The sequence below is a fragment of the Temnothorax curvispinosus genome, unplaced genomic scaffold (genome assembly GCF_003070985.1).
Source record: "Temnothorax curvispinosus isolate PA1 unplaced genomic scaffold, ASM307098v1 QBEX01017816.1, whole genome shotgun sequence".
NCBI classification, from domain to species: Eukaryota; Metazoa; Arthropoda; class Insecta; order Hymenoptera; family Formicidae; genus Temnothorax; species Temnothorax curvispinosus.
This window is the reverse complement of record NW_020227596.1, coordinates 38,158-62,656: the sequence shown is the minus strand read 5'-3', so window position 1 is coordinate 62,656 and position 24,499 is coordinate 38,158. Positions and strand designations below refer to the sequence as shown.

The following is a 24,499-nucleotide window of genomic DNA, read 5'->3' as shown; positions in this document are numbered from 1 at the left end:
CGCTAATTGCTGTCTTAATCTCCTTTCAGTAGATACTAAGATCTTTATTTTTCTACAAAAATTACACCTGCTGCACACTCTCCGTTACAGATTTCCATTTTAAGAACGCAGAACGCATCTTGAGGATTCTCGGAGTTTATCAAGCTTTTCGTAAACTTCTTTATCAAGAGCCTTACGTAATCTGCCGTGCGCACGTGAATGTTTTTCAACGCGTCGCGCTCAAACAAAACAGAGGTTTTAATTATCGCAGTTGTCGCTTGGTAAATCGCGCCCTCGCACAATTTCGCAAGTCTCGGGCTCGGCATGAGGAACTTTAACCCATTAACGTCCGATCGACGAAAGACGTAAAAAAATATCTCACAAATACGTCTGGTATTCTTCCACCGTAAATGAAAACATATCAATTGTATCGATTTCAATTTATCAATCGTCGGCGGCGTGGAACAATCTTGTTGTAACAAATCTTCGAATGACGTTAATGGGTTAACGCTGCCAATCCTTAGCTACGCGATTCGTGCCTGCCAATATAGCTTGAGAGCTCGAGACACTATTTACATTACTCTCTTTAGAGCAAGAGCCTCTCCCGGCTCATAACCGAGAACGTTCGTAGATCGGCGGCCGCGCCGGAAACGTCGGCAACTCCAACGTTGGCAATTGGCCATCGTCGTTAGTGAATGTGCTATTGTCGTATGCCGGCGGTGCTTCCTTGTCCACTTTTCTCTCCACCTCCGCGGGACTGCCCATTAGGAACATGGTCAAGAAGAACATAATGGAACCTACGTACAAATTATCATGATACTATCGTCCGACTGCGCGCTCTCTTCCGCGATCAAAGACTTGCGAGAGCAGTTTTATGGTAATAATATCAAGGCTTGATTTTATAAAAATTGTCGGAACTTCTGTAAAAAGCCCGACGACACAAGCGATTGTGAACGCGAACGATTTTACGGTAGTGAATTAATTTTCTATTTTATTACTTACTGATGCCGTAAGCGCCAGCGTAATAGATATACAACGATTCCCGGAAACCGATGGACATTCTGGTAGGCTCGACGAGAATCGGTAAATTTCCACCGATGTTATTCATGACGAACAGGAAAACGCCGACGGTGGTCGATCGCAGCTTCAGAGGAACGATCTCCACCACGACGGCGAACACTATTCCGAACCACATTTCGGCTGCAAACATAAACGACAAGACTGTTAAATCCAAGGCGACCTGTATAAAATATACATATCGATATCTTATCGAATGTTTGAACTGATTTAGAGCATTTAATTCCGCACACAACGTCGCTTCTTACCGAAGAAATAGGAGATCGCCAGCGTGATCATAGCCCAAAGAGGATTGAAGTATACCGAGCCGAATGCGAACGGCGTCGCGATTAACTGGCTGATCGCCAAACACGCTACACGCGAACGAATCCCCATTTTCGCCACGAACTTGTCGCTAACTAATCCACCGACCACGACGCCGATACTACCGATAACGATCGTAACAGCGAAAAGCCACCAGCCGAGATCGTAATCCGGAAAGTAGTCTCTGTAGTACAGGTCGCAATTGTAAGCGAAGCACAGGCCGCCTGAAAAAGAAAGTGACGATTTAATTCTGTTTGCGTAAAGCGTCACATGCATATGATTGGAAAAAGATTGTGATATAGATTGGAAGTGAATCGCTCGATCGAAGAGGGAAATAAACTTGCCAATAGGAATTTTTCGAAAGAACAAAAATTGTCTTTTTGTAACGATTTGCAGTTACGATCGAATAAAATAATTTTAGATAATTAGAATAAATTTAATTTCGAAACGTCGAAGATAGGCTTAATTACTGCTGTTAGATTTAACTCGTTTCCTTCTTTAGATCGACAAGATTCGAACATAGATTTTAGTTTTATTAGACAAAATATTCAGAAAGAAGAGACGAAGAGAGTGAGTATCACGGCGAGGCGGATTCGTCGGATTAGTGCAAACTCGATTGGATCGCTAATGTACCCTCGATATGTATCTCAATCCTTTCGCTTCAAGGTATTGCCCTTTACCGCAATGTCTGATGCTGGCGGCGAGGCATAAGAGAACAATGCGTGGTTGTAGTAGCACTTTCCAAACCGACACTTGTTCCCCGTCGTTGTTGGTCGATTCCTCGCCGACCACCTTTCTTTCCGGCTCGGTCAGCGTCAGACCGGTGAGGGCGGCGATGATTAAGCTGATCACTCCGGCTCCATAATAACAGACCCTCCAGCCCTGCCAATTAACAGCTCAATCTGATTAATTCATTAATCGTTAATTTAATTAACATTAATTCTTATTGTCTCTGTATTTCAGTTAACGTTTAATTTATCCTTGTTGGTATTATTTGCGTTAGTGTTCAATCCTAAAAAATTCGAATTTTTTACGCGTACTCTTTCACGTCATCGTCGGAAATATTTCGTTAGCACTATCGGTGCAATTCACCGTGACCTTCATTGTGCTTTCCTTCCGCGCGGAAATGATCTCGGGACGTATATGGAGCAATTATTCACCGGAACACATCGGTTTTGAAAAGCCATACAAAAAAAGGGAGAGAGAAAATATAATGCAAAGGAGACAATGTAAATCGGATATTAACTCACCAGATCCCAGGCATTCAGTTCAGGCACATAGCGACCGATCGGAAAAGCGATGCCGTAACCGCCGTAAATGCCCCAATTAAAAATGGACATGACGAGGCCCCGCTGCTTTTCCGGGAACCAGTCTGACAGAAGACCAGTCGCCAGCGGATTACATCCCGCCTCCCTGTAATATTCGTTCGGATTTTAATGTAACACAACGCGGCGCGATCGATTCGTTTTGCGAGCGAACGGCCGGAAGCGGAAGCGCTGTTGGTTATTACCCAGGACTTACCCCGCCGCGTGGACCATTCGCAAAATAACGAGCTGCCAGTATTCCATCACAGCCCCGCTCAGGATGATCGCGATGCCAAATACCAGAGTGCAGACCGTCAACATCCTCACTCTAGAACGAGAGAAAAAGAACGTCAAAGGTATAGCAAAAGCTCGACACGCGTAATTAAATTGATTCGACCGGCCTACCTGTTGTATCTATCAGCCGCGACGCCCAAGATGATACCCACGATCGTGTAAACCGCGATGAAGCTGGGCCCCGCCAAGATTTGATAGTCCATACCGAGGCCATTGTAATTCCACTCGCAGTAATAAGATCCATTCAGTTCCAGGGATTCACAGCTGCGGCAACAAAGAGCGCGTTGTACGAGCGGATCGAGCGGTAAGCGCGGCGCGATGACGAACGCGATAATTGCTGCGTCGCTGTGCAGCGCAAGACCTCGATCCGTGTGATCGATGATCGATTTGCCCGTGCGATCACCGTGCAAATCGCATACAATTCGTTTACACGAGGATTCTTCTCGTATCGTGAATCACGCGAAAAAAATTATTCGCGGCACCTGCAATTAGTACAGTTTTTCCGGAACGTTAACGACATATAAACGACGGCTTTCGTTCAATCGCGGTCGCGGCGGCGCGGCGTCGCGTGTCCTCTCGCGATGATCTCGTAACAGTATATCTCGTTTCATTCTCGACGCGTGACTTAGCGGTATTAAGTCGCGCGCGGTGAATCAATCACCTACAAGGAAATCGAGTTGTCGCGGGAGGAAACGGCAATCTAAACTATAATTGCGCTTACAGTTACGCGCGATTCTCCCGGCGGGACGTATTCCCAGCTGGGACTTTCTGGAGTAGGTGGCATTAACGACTAGCGAGACTCACTGCGTGGAATTCTTCGCGACTTCGCATTTCACCGGAAGCTCGGCCACCGTCAGCGTTGTCGAATTAAATTGGCAGGCTATGTCGCCGTAGTGCAGGACCTCGGCGATCGCTTTGCTCGTCACACCTTGCCGGGGAAATCAGATGTCGTTTAATAAAAAAGATATGTGTTAAATTAGCGACACGTCGCAGGTGAAAGAATCAATTTTTGATAACAAAATATCATCGCATAATGTCGATTAATGTACACAATCAGTCAAACCTGTCGACTGATGCGCGCATAAATTAGATTCATGAAGAAATACAAAGGATGCGGTTGAGACTTACCTATCAGAAAGTGACCCAATTCTGCCAGAACATAGCCGAGCGACACTATAGCCAATGCGTAAGGCTTGTAGAGAAATGACAATTTTTGCATGACCGAGCGAAACATTGCTTCAATTGCTTGACCTGAAAAATGCATATCTCGAAGAAGAATTCCTTCTCATTTACATTGCAAGATCGTACGCCGTGCAGGATTATATAATTAGCATGCGACGAGAATTACGGTTATCGCATTTGTCGGCGAAGATATCAGCCATCGCGCAATCGACGCTTTTATCCGCGATCTTGCATTATTCGGATAGAATGCGGATAAACGTAGCCACGCGTGCACGTAATAAATTACAATGGATTGAATTGCGAGATGTCAAGAGCGTAGTGGCATCTTCAAGCGCGCTTCGCTTGGGAATTCTATTTTTAAGGATTCCCATAGCAAGAAATTCTTGATTTATTACGTTAAGTTAGGTTTGTAATGTAGTTTTCTTAGAACGCTATTACGTCTAATCTTTTCAGAAGGAAAAATTGCCGTTCTTATCGTTTGCCGAGTCGCTAGTCGCGTCGTTCATGAATATGAAAGATGCCGATCGCCTGTCACGTGTGCGTTCATCGCCGAAACGGGTAAGTACGGTACGACGCGACTCCGCGATCGGAAACGCAGCGCGGTAAGACTGCCGTTATGAAACTGCTTTTATTATTCACGATCGATCGGCAGTATTGGCTACACAGCTGTTAAGCATTCTAATTTCAATATCCTGGCCGAAGTAGCCGGCTACGCCGGTCAGTACCGGCAATCGTTCAAGGTCTTTCCACCGGTGCGATTTACGTATAATGCTGTATTGCCGCGAGAGCGGTACGTTGCATCGACCCTAAAAGTAAGCGAGTGCAGACGCGAACGAGTTCCGCGTGACACGTTCACCAGCTCCGGACGGGTCCGGGACGCAAACGGAGAACGGTCTAATTGGATGCAGGTGGTCTTTGTAAGAAATAATCGCCGTGCTAGGAAGATTTTTGCCAGTAACGCCACGAAATGCGCGGACGCCGTTAAATTTTTTTTTCAAATACTTTATTCCATGATTAGCGTTTGTCGCTTTACATGGATTGTTGTAGAGTATGGATTGTTGAGACTAATGAGATACATAATACAAGTGATATAGTATAATGCAAATGAGATGACGTGTTTGGATGGTTATATTTAGTTTCGAGAATACGATGATGGGTAATGTGTGGAAAAAGGTTGTTGAATCATTACTTTAATTATACAAAATATATACTATATGTACTTGCAGATACGGTTTATCAATTGACGACTTAATTTATAATAATGCGCTATATACAAATTGAGGCAACATAGTTGTACAAACATTGCAGCCGAAGAGGGATACGTAACAAATATTGAATTGTGTTAAAGACTTTGCGCTACGTCGCAGATTTATATAGTTTTTTACGTCATTGTGATACTTTGCGAAAGATTGGGGTTAAAGAATCAACGATCATTAAGAACGACGATCATTATATAAGTAAGGCGAGGCAGATGATGAGCGTAGGTCTCGCACGTGTCACGACCGACACGTGAAATCTCGCATAACAGTAGAAATTACATGATCGTCATCGTTATCGTAATTTTATGTTGACGTCATTCTTTATCGCGCGCGCACGAGTGTCGTCTTCGGAAGAGAAGCGAATGGAAAGAGAATCGCGTAATTACGATCAGCGAGCAGCGCGTGGACTGAAAAGCTCGTATTCTCGTGCACGCGCGCGAGAAGCTTGAGACACCGAGCCTCATGCCGGATTACCTTGAACCAAAATCGTTGAGATGGAACGAAAATTATCATTCGTGTATATCGTTAATATCAGAACGCTTGTCACAATACACAATGCTGCATGCTGCCCATGCTGGTCGCGATAAAACACGCTTTAACGGCCGCGAAGCAAAAGGAAAGAAAAACATGAGGTCAGCCAGTTCGTTAATCGTTGACCCTTGGCTTTCGCATAATTGTATTTTCCTAATTACTTTACTCCGTTTTAATTTACGTCGCGCACGTAAGTTGATTTAATAAATTACGTAAGGCGAAGATGAAGCTGACGGAGCTAAACGAGAACGTCATAGGGGCAAATCGATCTCGAACAAAAACCGTTACGCTTCGCTAGACAAAGCGGCGAACGTGGAGAGATGACAAAGGTATTTTCGAAGAAACGGGAGAGATCGACGAAGGAGCCGTGACCGTTCGCCGAATGTCTCGAATAGCACGATCATTTCAATATCATCAAAAAAACAAGCGATTAGACACGCTTGAGGAATTCGTCCGTCGATTTCCGTATAGTTAACTGATGATCGGTAGCGAATGTCAAGGTGTAACAAGGTGTAAACTTGGCAGTGAGACGTCGAGTCTCGCGATTTGCGATACTACTCTCGAAATGTTTGCGTTAAATTACACCGACAAATTAGTTTTTTTTTGCAACGGTTTCGATCGGAGCTGAAGGAACTGCCTCCGTCAGCGACGAGGCCCGCTCGACGTATGGATTGCGAATCTGTAATTCAATCCGCTGTAATTACACGCGCGAACGGCGCGCTGATACAGCCGACGATAAGCAAGCGAGGCATAGTTATTTGCCTTATTGTTAGTCAATGGGAATAGGTGATATCCGTCTTGGTGATTTGTCGTCGGACTATTGTGATTGAAGGGCGTAAATGCGGTGTACATGCCGATCATCGCAGTAACGCGAGAATCGTCGCAGGCGAGGCAGAAGTTATTGAAATTATTGTGCTATGATTTATAACGTAAAAATCCTTGGCCGCGGTCGCGCGCGACGGGTGATAGATAGATAGACATAAATAGCGTCGTAATGAGCGGCTGTACTACATGAAATTACGCGCGGTATCTTTTTACGGTATCTTTCCGCGATGCAAAGCTGAGGTGATAAAAATATCGCTGAGAAAATAGAAATTTTGCGTTGATTCTGCGTATGCACAGAGAAAAAGAATATTTTTTTATTTGAAAATATCTTTATATTTTAACGTGGAAATCTTGAAATAAAATTATATTGAGTTAAAGTTAAATGAAGAATACTTGGTTGAATGAAGTCATTATATAGTTCAACCAAGAAAAAAAGATTGAAATAAAAAATTGAAACTCTTATAAAAAGATTATAGTGATTTTACTTATATACGAAACAATCTATATCTATATCTTCTTATATAAGAATTTCAACTTTTTATTTTAACATTTTTTTCTTGGTTGAACTATATATAATAACTTTGTTCAATCAAGTTTTCTTCAAGCAAGTTTAACGCAACATAATCTCATTTCAGATAATTCGAACGAAAAAGTCGTTCACAATTGTGTCTCCGTGACAACCTGAAAATCGACCAACTCTTAATTAATGATCTATAAATCAATAATCGCAGAATATTATCTATCAATTGATGCGGACGATACTGTACAATTTTTCATGATTTTTTTTTTATTTTTGTCTAATTATATCTTGTATCATTCGTTCGACGGTTAATAATCTTGCAAAGCGTTTTCCTTTTTTTTTTATAACTCAACATGCAGCGCGGTGAGTATAATATACAATTAATCTTCATTGCGCGAAATTAATGCTGTTATTGTTGCGCGCATTATCGCATTATTGCACATTACACGTATATCCACGATTAATCGCGGCGAATCCATCGGATAACAAATTCGCGCGGGGAGACATATCTTCAAGGAGAAAAAACTCACGAAAATTCTTGCTGAGACGTGACATCATCTGCCAATCACAGATTACTTTTGGATCGTTTCTTACAATTAAAATCTTTTACTGAACGAATTTCAAACTTCCACATCTCGGAGAATTGAAGATATCTTATCAGAATCTCTTTTCGAAGAATCTCATTGATTGGATTTCTTGCAAAAAGGAATCAAAATGTTATAAAACGATAATAAAGTGATCAAAAGTCTGACGCCTATAAATTTTAGAATCTGGTTAGAAGCTTAATCATTTTTCAATATTTGTCATTGTCATGGAAACTGAGACTTGAAAAAACGAACGTTGCTTTTAGAAGGTGGCTTCGCAGGTTATACAATTGCGGAGTGTAGAAAACTAAAGGAATGTATGATGTTGTCTTGTATGATTGCAATATCTTAGGGGGGTATATTTATGCCATAAAATATAACTCGTATCTATAATATCTTATTACTCAGAAGTATATACCATTAACTTGCGTTACATCAATGCCAATTAAAAGGCGGTACTTAATGACAGGTAAAAATCGTTCCGCAACGTCATGACGAGCGAGACGAACGGATGCGTCAAAAAACTATTTATTGATAATAAATGACCGCGTAATTACACATTCTCAGAAACTCGTAGATTCCAGATAAAATCCAATCATTGCCTCTATAATTTCACAGTTGATAGACTGAGAATCGCCGCTTCGAAAAATTCTGCTAGAAAATATCTATGTATATACCTGCACGTAGTTGTAGATATACTTTTTGTTTTCTGGCATAGCTCAAAAATTCGTTCGCGATACAGAACGCAGAACCTCACCGTATTATATGTACTGTGCGTTCACGCGTTGCCAACAATTAGCGTTAGAATAAAAAAAAAAGGAAGAGCGCATCGAGGCGAGACGGTGTATGCATCCTAGCTGCTCGAATAACGCTCGAATACAACATGAGAACTGCGGACAATAAACAGCGAATTGCGTGGAATACGAGATTAGAATTGCGAATGAATAACTTATATTCGAACCGCACGTGTGTCTGAAGATATGCATCTTTCCGTTCGCCGAGATGATCAATGAGACAATCCGCCGTTGTAATCCGTCTCGCGGGCTGCATTTGCACGACGATTTTCGTGGGTATATATTTTTACGGCAACGATTCAACTCCCGGCTCTCCCTTTCGATACATTATTTATACATCGCCTCGAGAGGAGAGTTCGCGCGCGCCGTCGATCGATTAAAAGCCATTCGCCGTCTCGCTTTCCCCGGGGTGGAGAAGGGGGGAAGGAAAAAGGGAGCAGCTTCCCATGTTTTCCGGCCGATTGGATTTAATGATTTTTTCCAGCGTCAGTCGAGAGATTCCGCGGGACGACGGACACCGGCGTCGTTTATACGGAAGATGCGTTCCGCGAAGCGTGCAAAAGCGGCTCTTACGAGTCTCCGGCGGCGACCTTTCTTCGGTGAAAGTTTTATACCGAGAGTAAATGAAAAATATAAATCTCCGACGTTTTTTTTTTTTGGCGATTAAATTTCCGAGCGTCTCACGACACACGTTGTACCCGATATCGCGATTTGAGTTCTCGTTTCTTCACTCTAAATAAAATAGAATTTAATTACATAAAGTAAACTATGCGTTCGCGTTCTGCAAATAGTCGCAGACATACACACGGTTCCGTAAACACCCAATCGCGATCAGAGACGAGATTACGGTAGCAGGAAAAACCGGTAACTAAAGTAGGCAAGCGGAATAGTTGTTATGGATGAATATCAATTAATAAGCTATTTAAAAACGTTGGATTCTCACTTCTAATAAACATATATTACGTAAAACGTTATCTATCAAATTCACAACGGTCACTGCTTATTGCATATCGGCTGCTGATTCATAGTCGTACGTATACTAATCCAACGTGATACCGAATGGATTTATGCGACGTACATTTATCAGCCGCAATGATTCGATTAGTTACGAACAATTTACTGATTATTGACGTTCGTTGCGAACGTTTACATTTACGAGCATATTTCTTTTTTTTTTTCTTTGCCTATAAACGCGCATTTGTTATTCCTAGAGATCTAGACGTGTACTACACCATTCACAAAATTGCGAGATTGAAACCACAGTGCAATAAGACTGAAATCGCAAAATAAATGTTAGGACAATCGATCGACGCCACGTGAAATATTTGATACGGACGCGTATAATCTACCGCAAATCGTACAATTCGCAAAGCTATTTACAAAGCGGCCGCGCGGGAGGGTTTTAATTAGAGACCTGCGCTAAGTTGAAGGCTGAACGGACATTATATGGGTGTAGAACGTGCGTCGGCATCCGGATTGGACGCGGATCTAACGGGCCTCTAAGGCATAACGCGGTTGTTACGAGCCTCGCAAATAGCGCGGAACAACAGTGGAATAGCAGCGGCGGCGATAATCGCGCTCGCACATTAATTAATTAATCACCGGGGCCACCGAGATTGCGATCGAGAGCGAGAGTTGAGGACGAGTCGGATTCCAATTACACGGAGCGAGAGTAAATTTGCTCGTTATTCGAACCTACGAATTGCCAAGGGTTTTTGTTATCATATTGAATGAATAATAGATAATCATTGAAAGAAATAATAGATTTATTTTAATTCATTGTAGTTAATCTTTTCGTTATAGAAAAATCGAGTAAATGCGCGAATGTAATTATTCACGTACGGATACATGCGGGGATTTATATTCCTGCCTATTGACATTCCTAGCGTCGTATAAACAGCGCGGAACAAACGTGACAACCGCGCGAATACAATCCTTCGCATATCGTTGTATTACGTATGCACAGATTCCTGTGTATTGTCTTTCCTTCGCACGTTTACTCGATTTACTTTCACCGCACTTTATCACGTTCAGCTCCAATTCAATTGTCAAAATCTGGCTCGGCGAATATTACGGAGAACGATAATTTTAAGTTATTGCTGTCCCTCCAGCTAATTTAGAATCGGTTTTGTTTTCTCTTAGCGTGAAAGTATGTGATCTATCAGATCTTCATGCTTGACGTTCTGTTAGAATGGAATGATCAAAGAAATCGAAAGGAAGGAAGGTAGTAGTTTATAAAGGTACTCTCCGTATATCACAAGATATCGCAATATGCTGTTAGAAAGAGCGCTCGATCCAAATCTCCGGAATAAAAAAGCGAGATATGAAATCTCGCAATATCCTTATATTAAACTTCTTTTGGCGGTTTATCTTTTATCGATTTACTTCCTCACTCGCCTCTCAACAAATGGCAAGCGGAGGTGCTTACATGTTCTTCTGATCGCCCGTTTTTGAAAAGGGCGAACAATATCGCCGTTTTCAACTTTGAAATTTCGTCAGAAATTGTGACAGGGCTTGAGCTAGAGAGTACTCACGAGTATATCCTTTAACGAGTAAGACCGCGGCCGAGATCCTCGAACTTTAGAAAGGATCGGAAGAAATCCACTTCTCGGCACTGAATCGGCCGCGTGACGCGCGACGACGAAGGGAGAACCGGAGGAACCAAGTAACGAGAGAACGGAACGGTCCCGCGGATCGATCCCTCCGCGTGCAGGAGGGTGGAGCGTCAAATGAGGCGCGAGCCGGTGACCAACGTACATTTATAAGAAAGTGTCCAAGGATCGGGCCTTCCTTCCGTGCGTCTAAGTGAAGGAAGTAGGGGACAGGACTCGCGATATGGTGTACACACACGTGCAATTACACTTGGCCACGGTGGGAGACCACCACCACCACCATCATCATGCATCACCACCAACGGCGGGGATACTCTCGATCTTCGATTTTCAAGGTCGCGCCGCGACTTGACCGCTTGCACCTTACTACTCGTGTTACATCATCACTGCTAGAAAACGACGCGGGAGAGCGGAGAGACGCCTCGCTGCGGAAACGTAGGTAACGGCGGAGTCCTTCGGAGCGCGAAGTCACGCGCGTTGGCGGCAGAAGATGTGTATCATGGGTGTTTCATCCGGATAATTAACGTGCCCGTACTTGGAGACGCTTACGCGAGAATGTAATAATCTCTTAGCGTATTTAAAAGATAATTTATATGGATACCTTATGGGGCCTCGATGGCATTTCACTCAATCTTACCGTTGTATATTTTATCTCTGCTACTTGCGAAACGGTCCGGCGACTCCTGATGACCGCTGATCGCTCTTACAGCCTGGGAAGAGCCGGTCTCCGTCGATCGCTGAGAACACAATGAGCGGCACGAGGTGATTAACCCCGCGGCACGAAGAGCCGGCATACACGTACCTAAATACATAGATACCTGGCATGCGATCGTCGTAACATTGACACACTTCCCCGTGCCTGTCTCGTGTGTCATGGCTGTTAAACGCTGTGTAATGACAAAGGCGATTCGTCGTCTCGCCTTGAGAGGCGGGAGCAGGACGCTCACGTCCTATTGTCGCGAGTCGCGATCGCGATCGCTAATCGGAGAACGTGATCTTCGGGGGAGGCTAATTGCAAGTGGGATATCGTGGTTATTCATCGCGTCGCTCTCTCTCTCGAGAGCTCGGTGTCTCTTTGTCCACAAGTTTGATCTAAGCGACTTTGTTTTATCAGGAAAAAATCACGTTTGCCGTAAATCTCGAACATTTTATTTTATTGATCGCAGTCTCCTATGTTATTATGAATAAATATGAATATTAATATGCGGACGAATTAATAATGTCACTAATGTGCGCACTACACAATAGATTTGCGATTTCCTGCCGAATTTTTTAATTATTAACCGACAACGTCGAAAGATATCCATCCAACCGGATATAACTAGAGATTTTTTTGCCGAGTCAAATGTAGCGGAAGCTTAGGGGTATAGCATTGAAACGCTCAGAAGGTTTGTTCGCGACAGTGATTGAACGACTGTCGATCCGATCGAGTAGAAAAAATAGGAGAAAAATGTTAGAGTTTTTTAGAAAAATTAATATTACGAGACTTATTTGATGGTTTCTATTCTTTTGCTACAGTTTAAGCAACGTGTGTTCTCTTCTTCTCTTTCTCCCTTACCGATTAAATTAATTTTACGACCTGCCGATATCGCGAATCGTCTTCAACTTCGCGCTCGATTCTCCCCCGTTGTAAAACGTGACAGTTATACGCGTGACAGGTGCGACAATCGACGTTACCGTCGACGACTGCACTCGCGACAGAATCGGAAGATGCAACTGCACGCCCGCGGCGCGTGCATATCCGTGGAAGGCCGTTAGATTCGCGAGCGGAAACCTTCGTCCCCATAACGGCGGGTAATTAGTGGCTTGTAGATACTGATTACGGGATTTAATATCGTCCACGAGTGACCCCGACCTGATTTTTAACGAGCGACATGGAATTTCGAAGCCAATTAATCCGAACTCGCTTCCGACGCGCTTTGTTTCAGAAACGGAACGCTTATCGCGCAAATTGTCTTTAAGCGCACCTGCGTTCATTTATTTCTCGGTAATTTGAACGAGCGTTCGCATTTGTTATCTCCTTTCGCGCGTTGCAACTTTCGGGCGTAACTATAACTTTGCAAAAATAAGGGCGTGCACTGATAGCTTTTTACGTCGTGGGAGACAAAGTCTGGCAGATCGTGCGACTGGTTTTGCCGACGATCGGATTAATTAACGGCCCCGTTGGTTAATTAACCAATTAAGATTCGCAATTCGGAATTCTTCGCGTGCTGGAGTAAGATTCGGAGGGAAATCACACTCGGGAGAGATTCGGTGAGAATTAAAGGAGCGCGCCCTCAGTACGCACTCTCGCTGTTATCGACCATCAGAAGAGGAGGCCGAGCCGAGCTGGCTCGAGCAGAACCGAGCGACACCGAATTGCGGACACCGAGAGGCGAGCCGCTCCGCTCCGAGTCGTCCCTTCGTCGGCCCAGGATCTGGATCCTGTCGCGGATCGGTATCCCGGGTTGCCGTCGATCGCGATCTCGCGTTCGCGGCCCGCTCGCGTATACGTCTGTATTTCGAAAGCGTCTTCGAAAACGAAAGCGAGAGGACTCGTTTGTTACTTCAGAAGAGATCAGAATTCCGCAGACTCATCCCGTGTTTACGTCTCCCGAGGGGATACCGGGATTCTGACATTTCTGCGTGGATTCTGACATCTCTCGTCTCGTGGATACAAAGAGGAGCATATCAGAGTTAAATCCGCTGGAACGGAAATCTCGCGCGCACGTATGACAGAGTGTTCGGACGCGTCCTTCGGGTATTTCGTATTTAATGCGATTCGTGTCGATGTTTCGCGTGTTAATAACAATACACCCCCAGAGTGACCGTATGACAGTGGTACTCGTGCGTAATTCATGACGATCGGCTCGCGACGCGTCAACCCTCGTCTCGATTTCGTCGTTACGTCGCCCCCCAGTTTCGCAGGTGCGCCAGATTCGTGCAGATTTGTTCGCGAGCGACCGTCATCTTTACATCGAATGCGTCAAAGCTTCGCTCTCATCAAATCTCAAAGGGTGATCTCTAAACGTCGAACTTCGGGATGCGAATAGCTGCGACGAGGAGTCCCCGACGCGACGCTCAGATCTCGCGAGTGCCGCGAGTGCCGCGGATTTAACGTAAAGCGATTTTGCGTCGTTTGGGTCTCGAACGCCGATGAGGAGGCTTGTCGCTGCCGCACGGGATGAGAGCGACAATTTTGGTTTCACGAGGGGGGATCATGCCCCGTGACGACCCACTGCGGAACAACTGGCTGAGTTTCGGCAGCTCCTAGTCGGCGGGGGACCATGGCGATTGTCCGACCGAGCAACGCGAAAACGTAAGCTCCGTTCCTTCCCTCGCATCAAGCTCGCGATCTTCTTCCCATATCGTTACTGGTTACTGCCTATACGTCCCTTCGATTCCTCGAAGAAGATTCAAAACTGCTTCTCCGTCTGAAATGTTCTCCGTCTAAATATACTCGGTATACGGTACTCGGCCGTACGTGTTACGATAAACCGCTGTGTCGCTCCTCGCTCCGTTGTCTTCGGCTTCGCTCACCGACAGTTATTACCGTCGTGCGTAACGTAGCGTGAAAAATAAAGCCCGCTTTGCGCACGACTCTATTCTCTTCGATCAGGTCACTCCGTGATGAAATCATCAATTTCCGGTTGAAAGACAACGAAATACGGAGGAACGTAAAATTATATCAGTATTTTTCAGAGTCATCTCTCGATCCGATCATAAACCTCGCAGTTATTTCCTACGGGGAAAAAATTTAATCGACAACAATTTAGTTCAGAAATGAAATTTTATCGTCCAATTCTCCCATTGGCTGTCGAATCTCCCTGGGCCTTCGTCGGGTAATAAGTTTGCAGCATTTTTTATCATTCTCAATCGTCGTGTGCCTCTTACCCGAGCCCGGCGACGCAAACCCACGTAATTATCGGCAGCTTTAACGTTACGTGGGCCGACGCGAGAATAATAACCAAGGTCAGGAGCGCGGACAGTGCTGAAAAACGAAATATCGATTCAGCACCGTGTCGCATCGGCCGCATTTTCCCCTGTGACGCACGTCGTTGCAACGCCGCGAGATACATTCAGCATCCACGTAGCGAATACCGCGCGCAGAATGCAGCTACGCTGCACGGCCGTCGGATTTTCAGGGCACCCGGTGGCGGGAACAGCCGGAACTGCGATCTATCAGGGCCCCCCTTTCTTCCGGGAGGAACTCGCGCGATTCTCCTCGTCTTCGTCATCGATCTCGGTCATCTTTTTCGTATTTTTCAAGTTTAAATAATAATCTTTTTATTAGTTTCTTTTTATAACGGAGAGACCAGTTTGTTAATTTACACCACATTTTCTTTTTTCCTTCCTCTCCTGGATTTCCTTATTTAGATTTGCCGCGGACTCTGCGAAAACGTGAGTCGTATGTCGCTGGGAGTACAGTTTTACGTGCGAAAACTAGTTCACCTTCGGTCTACCGGCTGCACCCACCTATAATAGCTGCGGATTTTTTTTTTTTTTTCGGTAGATTTCCACACGTCGGACTTCCATCGCGTGCGGCTCGCGCGTCGAAATAACGGAAGACCGACAAGATTGAACGCGAGTAAGATCCATGATCGAGAAACGTGCGAAGAGTCGGCTGTGAATCGTTCGAATCGCCGAGTCAGCCAAATCACTTTCAAACCTACCTTAGATTACTCTCCGAAACTTTCTGTCAGTAGCCGAAAATTCCTCGACGATCTCACCCTCGACAAATGCCCACAAAGAACAAAAAGAAGTGTCAAATCAAGACTTATGTACTCGAATATGCGCAAAAATCTATAATCTTCTTATAAGAATTTCTACTTTTTTTTATATAATAATTTCATTTAAAAACAAGTTTTCTTCGTTTAACTAACACAATACATGCGCAGATCTCATTTCAAGATTATAGATTCTTGCATATATACGAGTATATGTACAAGTCTTGATTTAACACTTCCTTTTTCTGTTCACTCAAACGCTTTGCTCTCCACTGAGAAAAAAATGTTGTAAATTTGACTAAACTCGTTTAGTTGTAGTGATTTGTTTAATGCAAATATTAATATATTTAAATCAAATATACGTGAGTAATATCAAGAAAATCTGAATCTATTTAAATATAATATTTTTTGAATTAACAAATGTTAGCTTGACAGCCCGTGACCGCTGCATTTAGTTGAATCAAGTAATATTTCTTTGAATCTACGATTTTTTTTTCTCAGTGTCCGAAAGAAGCACTTGTGGGTACAATTCTCACGTGTACAGTTCACGCGGAACAAAGTTCTGTTGATGAACTGTTTAATACTAATAAAATATGAAATTTAAATTAATACGTTGAGTTAAATAACATTTTGTTATTTGTGATCATCTACTATGTGTGTCGAAATTTACTATTTTAATACAAAACAGTATTATTTTAACTTCACTGTGCCAGACTAGAGTCAAGCTCAACAGGGTCTTTTTTCCCCGTTAATTTTTCCAAGTCCGTTCCCTTGGGAGTGGTTTCGCTAGATAGTAGATAGGGATACAGTTGGAATCTCGTTAATCCATTCATGCGCGTCACTAATCAGATGACGAGGCATTTGACTACCTTAAGAGAGTCATTTTTAGTTTAGTCAAGCTAACATTGTTTCAATTAAATTAACGACATATTGAGTTGAGTAGGAATGGCGACCCTATAGGAAGGGTTAAAAATGACTCAATTTGACACTACGAATTTAACAGAATGCCACATCGCGAGTCGAAGAATTTTTAAACGGACTCGGGAATCGAATCGCCTCGTGACATTTAACACGGAAATAAAACGGAGAACAGGCGAGGCTAATTGCTTCGCTTCGAAGCTACTCTAATTCGTAGTTATTAAATTCCGTTTCTTTATGTGCAGTAGCTGGAAAATTGTTTCGATTTTTCATCTAAATTTTTATCTAAAATTTTTCAGTCATTATATGGTCATATATAATGACTTGGTCATTATATTAGCCAAACGCGAGACAAATCCGGAGATCTGACAGATACAAATTAAAACACGAACAGAAGCGAGAAGTAAATCCGATCGTTTCTAGTCACCGATCGTCCGATAACGTGGACCGCGCGTGGTGCCAAGGGGAGGTGTGCGCTCCGTACGTAAAGCAGGTACTTGCATGTGTTACAGGCTCGCGTTGCGTAAGTAGATAACAATCGGCGCATTTGCGGCGAGCGTGGCGATCACGTTCTCGTATTCTGTTCCTCTTTTTTTCTCTCTTCCCTTCTCTCTCCCCGTCAGCCTCCCTTTTCCGTCGAAGCTAATTAAAAAACGCGAATGACGCGATCGCGGACCCGTTTGGCGCGGAAATTTACATTCGTCTGAATTTCCGGTTTTAACTGTCGATCGCCGATCGCCGTTCGCCGATCGTCGATCACCGCGATTGGACGGAACCGTTCGACAAAGGCCGCGCCCGCACGTCTCATTTATTTACAGCGTTTACGCCGATCTAGCTAGCTCGCTCAGCAAGTTCTCGTTCAAGGCTGCGCGGGTGACCGCTACGATTTTTATTCCTCCGTTTTTTTTTGTATTTTTTTCCTTTCTTTTTTTCCTCCGTCTTGTAATTAGCGCGAGTAACGAGTATCATTCGATTGAATTATGCAAGGCGTGCGAGAATCTCGTATGGCTAACTTCCTTATTTGACGTTAAGCGACTCCTTATCTGACGTTCGAAGGAGACATCGCTACGAGAATGGATAATTGTCATTTTAATGGTTCCAGATCGTGTATCTCAAAATGTATCCAGTTTCGCGTGTATCGAATTACTCTTTCAGAGTAAACAAAGTTGATCTCAGCATACGCCAAGTTTGCAGAAAATCTCATCACGAAACTCTTTAGCTCCTATATTCCGTTTGAATCTTGAACAACGTATAAAAACATCTGATCCATATGAAAGTAGATCAGCATTGTTGCGCTTGGTACGAAAAGTTCGTTTCTTTCCATTTAGGTGACCAACTCGTGGATGAAGAAAACGTCAATCGCGACGGTGGCTACTCGATCGTAATGAGATCGAGGCGTGAGGAGGCATCACACGAGTAATCGCGAAGCGACAGAACGGCGGCGGGTTGACAACGATGGGTTCCTTGCCGAATCTTCACGAGCTGTCCAAGGACAAGCTGGGGAGTCCGGTGTACAAACCGGCCCCGATCGGCGGTCTCGGCCCGAAACGATTGCCGGCGCAACCACCGCCGCTGGCGCACACGCATAAACGCGCGAGAAGTAGCGGGCATCATCATTCTATCCTGAGCGACAACGATGCCATGTTGGAGGTACGACAGCACATCGGCTGTTGAGATTTCGAAAGATCTAGCTTAAATCGACCGATATCTTTATGAAATCGTATAATTTTCATGAATATTCGATATATTATATAGCTGAAATTACTTGAAAATCCAGCGTTTATTAGGAATCGAAGATCAAACCTGGACTTTGATTTAAAGAATTTGATTTGACATTATTCAACGAGATTTAGATCCTATATAGAGCTGGATTTAAACTTAGACCCGAAGAGTCTAGACTTGGAGAACACGTCGAGGAAAAAAGTCGCGCACGCATATATTACTCACCTTTTTATTCAATTATTTCACTTTTGCAGCACATGGCGGCGTATTCGCCGATCTCTTGCCGGTCGACGCGCACCTCGGCGCTGTCGTGGAGGCGTCGCGACTCCATGAACTCGTCGGCGGGCGCGTCGTCGGTGCGCCGGCTGATCGCGGCGGTCCGCGCGGCCCCGTCTGGACCCAGGCCGCCACGCCGGGTCGTGCTGCGTCACATCGCGGCCCTTCTGCTTGGCCACGCGAGCTGCTCGGCCGCCACCCTGCCTATTTTTCCGCTGCAGGCGGGTTTGGGCGCGTTCGAGCCCCGTATGGGCCCGGTCCTCCTCGCCTATCTCTATATGATGGCAGCCGCCACCAGCTGCTTCGCGCCCATCGTCGTGCAACGGCTCGGCACGAATCTCGCGATCACCGCGAGCCACGTGGTCACTGCTATCTTCGTCGGCGTGCATCTGTATCCCAAATGGTACGATAGCCGCTACGTTTCGAATTCTGACTTTTTAATTTATGAACGATCGCATTTGTCGCACTGATCATCTGGTTAATACCCCAGTTTGATGAGAGAGATGAAAGCACAAGCTCGGGTGCTAACGGACGATAGCGAATATCTTAAAAAAATACATATACCTATACACGCGGCGTTTTTTCTTCCACATCGCCAGGTACATACTCGTGCCCAGCTACGTGATGTTAGGTTGTTGCGCCAGTCCGAGTTTCCTGGCGAGGACATCGCACATCAACGTGTCCGCGACCAGCCTGGCGCTGGTCTGCGTCGATGGTCCAGAGGACCCCGACGAGACGCGGCGCGAATGCCTGCTGAGAAGGCTCAACCGGGGAATCAAGCTGGCCGAGGATATCGGTCTCGCAATCGGTACATTGCAGCCATTATTTTTTTCGATCTTATTTGTGACATTGTATATAATTTTCAAAAATTCAAAGTTACCTCCGTAATGATTTCTATTTCGAGTATCTCTACTTGATTAATGTATATTGTAACTCGACTATTATACTTGTGTGTGTACTCAAATATTTAATTTCTAATTCTTCCTATATTTATACATGTAATAATTAATGCACATACTGATATACTTAATTACTTTTACGTAATTATGTCTTATTTTTAATACATATATATTCAGTTCTTTAATCGTTTCTCTATGGTCCCAGGTTGCCTCATCGCCGCGATCCTCGTCAGGCTAACGGACCTGACACCGTCTAGTGACTCTAGTGTAATGAACAGCGACGTTTGCGGAGCCGAATACTGTTCGGAGGACATGTACTTTTACAACGAATCGCTCTACGTGCCGACGATCACGCCGGGCACGTCGAGGGTCCTCGTCAGCATTTGGCTCGGCCTGGCGGTGCTCGGTCTAGGCATATCCTGCGCGTTTCTCGACTCCAGGGTGCAGGAACCTCAGGCCAACCACGACCGCGCCAGCGTAAAGGACATCCTCAAGTCTGTGAAATGTGCGTTTCAAGACCCGAAGCTTCAGCTCGCGGCGCCGCTCACGCTCTTCATCGGTTTGGAACAGGGCTTCATTTACGCTGATTTTATGGAGGTAAATGAGACAAATTGATTAAAAAATTCGCATTTATTTTATTTAATAATTGTTTATGATAAATATCATAATTGATCGTCTCGAGATTTAATTTAATCCTAATTCAAGGAAATTATCAATTATGAAGTAATTTTATATTTTATATTCGGAGGTCAAAAGATACTCTTTATTTTCTTTCTTCGAGACATCAACAAAATCTTGCATAATTTCGCCGATATATCGTTTGAAAAAATATTTCATAAACACGTGACGACTGACTTAAAATTTTCTCATATTGGACCGACGAATAATTACAAATGGCTATGAAGATCATGTTTTGTACAGGCATACGTGGTGTGCGCTTTAGGCGGCGTCGGTACGGTGACCTTAAGCTTTCTGAGCTTGGCTTTATTACAAGCTCTGGCCGCCGCGACGCTCTCGATGTTGCTCAGGCACATTAAAAGGTACTTTGTCGTGGGTAAGTGATTTCGAACGCATCAAATTCAATAACCAGCACACAGTCGGACCCAAATAAGCATATACGGATATATGAAATAACGAATGATACTTTAGAATGCAGAATCAAAGATAAATCAAGATGTCAGACGGATAGATGAATCAGACAAGTGTAACAATTTCATACAGCAAGAAGTAAAAAAATAAAAATTAAGTCAATTTACAATTAAATGTAGACATAACATGAAGATAATTCTGGTCCGACTATGTTAATTCGAATGTGTTAATCGCGAATCAGAGATAGAACAGACTCCGTTCTCCATTCTAGTCGTGGGTTTCGCTTTCCACGCCTGTCTTCTGCTCGTTCTGGTAACCTGGAGACCGACGGGAGACGATCCGGCTCTCTTCCACGTCATATCAGCCGCCTGGGGAGTTTGTAACTCCATCTGGGAAACTCTAATATACAGTACGTATATCTGTTTAATTTCTGTGGCACGCGGACATATCAGGCGGCAATAAAGCGGTTTTGAGCGAGGACAGCTTGTGCAAGTCACAGTCGATGGTTCGCGGAAACTACGAACGTTGCGATTAAACCGAACTAAAAGTTTCAGAAGCGATCTTCGCTTTGTCGGCGCGCATCTGCGTTTCGTCAGAACGCGGGCGCCCGGGCGCCGCCGTTCGCCAATTGCGCACACACCGATTGCGAAATCGTGCTAGACTCTAGAGCAACAAACAAGCAAAACGGGACAAAAGATACAAAGGCGAGATATCGTCTTTGTATCCGCGAGAAGAAAAAGCGTGAAGAGAAACAGTGTACCAAAAATAGCATATCTTAATGTATCGTTCTCTTAAAAATGTATCTTGATGGAACGAGTAGCGAGTAGCGAAGGAATAAGACATTTATTGCGTAAAAACGGCAATTCTTTCAAGATAATGCGAGGGGGAGGGGGGAAGGGGAGAACCAAAGGAGAGACTTTTCAATCTTTGACTTTTTCAGCGCTGGTGATAGGCCTGTATCCAAACGCGTGGCAAGGGCCGCTGGCGACATCGCTCTTCTGGCGTTGGCTCGGCTTGACCTTCGCGCTCAGCTTGCACGGCGCGGTGTGCACCCGTTATCGCGTGTTGGGCCTCGCCGTGACCCTGGTGCTCGCGGTTGTGCCGTACTTGTGGCTGGAGAGTCGTATCGCCCGCCGTGGCAAGACGTTGGCGCCCTTATGACCAGGCGACTCGACCGCGAGTGAGCGCGGGTCCACCAGCGTCGAGACGGCGACGACGACTGAGATTAGACACCGGGGGGACTGAGAACGAGCCGTTCCATCCGGCACCACGACGAAATCGTGGACCGGGATACCGAGACGCGGTAGCCGCAGGAGCAGCGGCCTGACGACACAGGAATCGCAGCAGCAGCAACAGCAGCAACCGCAACAGCAGCAGCAGCATCATCAGCAACATCAGCATCAGACGCAGACCAGCGGCGCGACGTTAAAGGTCAAGCCGCGACGCAGGGCGAACAGCGTCGCGTTCGCCTGCCGCACCGATTACGGCCTGCCCGACGATGACGAAAATATTATTCCGCCGCAGAACCCGGTGCTGCTGATCGCGGAACCTCCTGAGCGTCGCAGAAGCGCCATCGAGACCGCGGACGGTTCAAAGGACCGTTCCTCGATCTTCACGCTCTCGTGAGGAAGGCGTCCCTTCGCGAACGCGCTGCTCCCTAAGCGTCCTCGTGTCATTCGATAGACGAAACGAGAGTGTGCTACCATGACCCGACTGTATGGTAGCTGCGAGTGCAACGTTCCAATGCGATGCGCTCATGGATAACGGATTACATCTCTCTTTCTCTCTCCGCCTCAAAAGCGGAGCTCTATAAAACTCAAAGAACGAAATCGTGTACTCTTTTTACAGTCTTGACACAGGAGAAGAAAAAGATGAAGAAGAGAAAGAGAGAGAGAGAGAGAGAGAGACTCCTCTCTCGAACTTGCGACTAAGGATTCGAGTTAGTCGCGAGAGCGGGTAATCCAGCGTGCAACCTCGACGCAGTATCCAGCGTGTCTTGTGTGAGCGCGGAGCATTGCGAGTTATTGCAGTGTCCTATTTAGCACTCGGCTCTCGGGAGAGAGTTCTGTGCTCCGTGTCTCTCCGTCTCTCTCTCGCTCTCGTGCGAATTTGGAGCGAGGACGGGGACGATCGATGGGCGCTTTAAAGCTCTCTCTCTCCAGGCGCGTTCGAGCTGCGATTAATGCGAGGATCGCTCTTCCAACGCTGGATGGAACGGCTGTGTATACAGACACTACATGTGTATGTACATATATATGTATATATATCATATGTATATGTACACAAATACGCTTTCTCGCTACGGTGCGATCGATGCACACGACTGAATAGCGGGGAAACGACACGCGCATACACGTACACACGTGTATGTAATATCTACATATATATCGTATTCTAATATCGAGCGTACCGTTTTGTATCACTCGAGCGAATCACCGTTTGACGTAACGAAACGTCGAGATGTACCTGATGTCTTTCAAGCCAAGCTACAACAAGGTATAGTCGTCCCGCGTGGGACTCCCGATATAAATTAATATATATATATATACACGTACCCACACGTACACAAACCTCCCTATCTATCGTAGATGCTCGTGTGCGAGTCTTACGGGCTCATCGATTTTTTGAGTGAAACGACTCCCTATCCTTTTGTATACTGATCACCCTCGAAATTATGCGAGCGTCGGAGCTGAGCCCGCGATCGGCGTCAAGATTGAAGAGAAATCGACGCCTAGGGCCGAGTCTAGCGATAACTGTAAGCGCCTTTAACAATTTAAACATCACGGTAAACTCGAGTAAGATTTTTTATGACGATAATTTTCGTCGATGAGAATCGCGGGCGACGAGGGGGATATCCTCCCGAATATCAGACTTTCAACAAAGGCGACTTCCGCTAATATTCTGTAGATGAGAAAGGGGGTGGTGCGGCCATTCGCGCGAGTCGCGGAAATACGATCGCCCGTTTACGAGGCATTTAGACGTTTAGGACATCCTTCCGGATTGCGTTAGCGGCAATCGTCGCCCGGTTCGCAGACCGTCAGTTGACGTTTTTGTTACGGATCTTAAGAGCTAAGTAATGCGAAATTGTAATCGTAAAGTTTAAGGGAGATTAATAAGTGTTATCTCGTTTAATGTTACAAGTGTAGGCGAGTCGAATGTTAAATTAGAACGATTGGGGGAAGGGGGGGAGTAACATATCACTGACATACATCATCCGGCGGAAACGGAGCCTGGTTTTCATCTGCCTCCCCACGACGGGGACGTGGCGTATTGTTTGTACGACGAACGTATCACGGAGTAACGCGGCGAATATGCAGTGAAAGTGCGTTGACGAGGATAACTTTTTGCGTCACCGTGAAAAGAGAACAATTTCAAGATCCCCTAGTGTGAAAGAAATAATCTATAAGTCTCTCCAAGTTTTTTTCGTCTCATGATTCACGTCGCACTTTTTATGTAAACAATAATTTCAAGCCGAGGATATATATAATTGTTTAAATTAACAATATTTTTGCGAATTAGGAGTGAAATATTACTTCATTACTGTTTATTTTCGGGACCCCTGCTTCCGTCGGTACGAACCTATCCCATTTTACGATAAAGTTTTTTATGCGTCTCGTACATGTTT

At 45.0% G+C, this 24,499-nt stretch overlaps 2 protein-coding genes across 3 annotated transcripts; one reads left to right on the top strand and one right to left on the bottom strand.

Moving 5' to 3' along the window:
• Window positions 1-18: 18 nt before the first annotated feature.
• LOC112467778 (putative metabolite transport protein HI_1104) lies at window positions 19-12,073 on the bottom strand. 2 transcript variants are annotated; one of them, XM_025036576.1, is made up of 10 exons: window positions 11,902-12,073; window positions 4,086-4,208; window positions 3,762-3,885; window positions 3,069-3,221; window positions 2,881-2,991; window positions 2,610-2,772; window positions 2,040-2,241; window positions 1,305-1,583; window positions 982-1,179; window positions 19-776 (listed from the first exon to the last, which is right to left on the bottom strand). In XM_025036576.1, the coding sequence occupies exons 1-10, from the start codon at window positions 12,056-12,058 to the stop codon at window positions 589-591; spliced, it is 1,698 nt and encodes a 565-aa protein (XP_024892344.1). In that variant the 5' UTR covers window positions 12,059-12,073; the 3' UTR covers window positions 19-588. The 2 variants fall into 2 exon arrangements, with proteins under 2 accessions (XP_024892344.1, XP_024892345.1); XM_025036577.1 differs by lacking the exon at window positions 11,902-12,073 and adding an exon at window positions 11,187-11,607.
• Window positions 12,074-13,611: 1,538 nt separating this feature from the next.
• Window positions 13,612-22,122, top strand: LOC112467834 (UNC93-like protein). Its single transcript, XM_025036692.1, has 8 exons — window positions 13,612-14,562; window positions 18,217-18,538; window positions 18,865-19,289; window positions 19,486-19,694; window positions 19,991-20,382; window positions 20,707-20,839; window positions 21,146-21,283; window positions 21,815-22,122. The coding sequence occupies exons 2-8, from the start codon at window positions 18,344-18,346 to the stop codon at window positions 22,033-22,035; spliced, it is 1,713 nt and encodes a 570-aa protein (XP_024892460.1). The 5' UTR covers window positions 13,612-14,562; window positions 18,217-18,343; the 3' UTR covers window positions 22,036-22,122.
• The last annotated feature ends 2,377 nt before the right edge of the window (window positions 22,123-24,499 follow it).

Excerpts from the sequence above, each read along its gene's own strand:
- LOC112467834 (XM_025036692.1), top strand. The coding sequence starts at position 18,344 with ATGGGTTCCTTGCCGAATCTTCACGAGCTGTCCAAGGACAAGCTGGGG. Across the intron at positions 18,539-18,864 it reads ACAACGATGCCATGTTGGAG|CACATGGCGGCGTATTCGCC; the intron begins GTACGACAGCAC and ends TCACTTTTGCAG. Across the intron at positions 19,290-19,485 it reads GTGCATCTGTATCCCAAATG|GTACATACTCGTGCCCAGCT; the intron begins GTACGATAGCCG and ends CCACATCGCCAG.
- LOC112467778 (XM_025036576.1), bottom strand. The coding sequence starts at position 12,058 with ATGCCGGCTCTTCGTGCCGCGGGGTTAATCACCTCGTGCCGCTCATTG. Across the intron at positions 2,773-2,880 it reads CGAATGGTCCACGCGGCGGG|GGAGGCGGGATGTAATCCGC; the intron begins GTAAGTCCTGGG and ends CGAATATTACAG. Across the intron at positions 1,180-1,304 it reads GGCGATCTCCTATTTCTTCG|CCGAAATGTGGTTCGGAATA; the intron begins GTAAGAAGCGAC and ends TTATGTTTGCAG.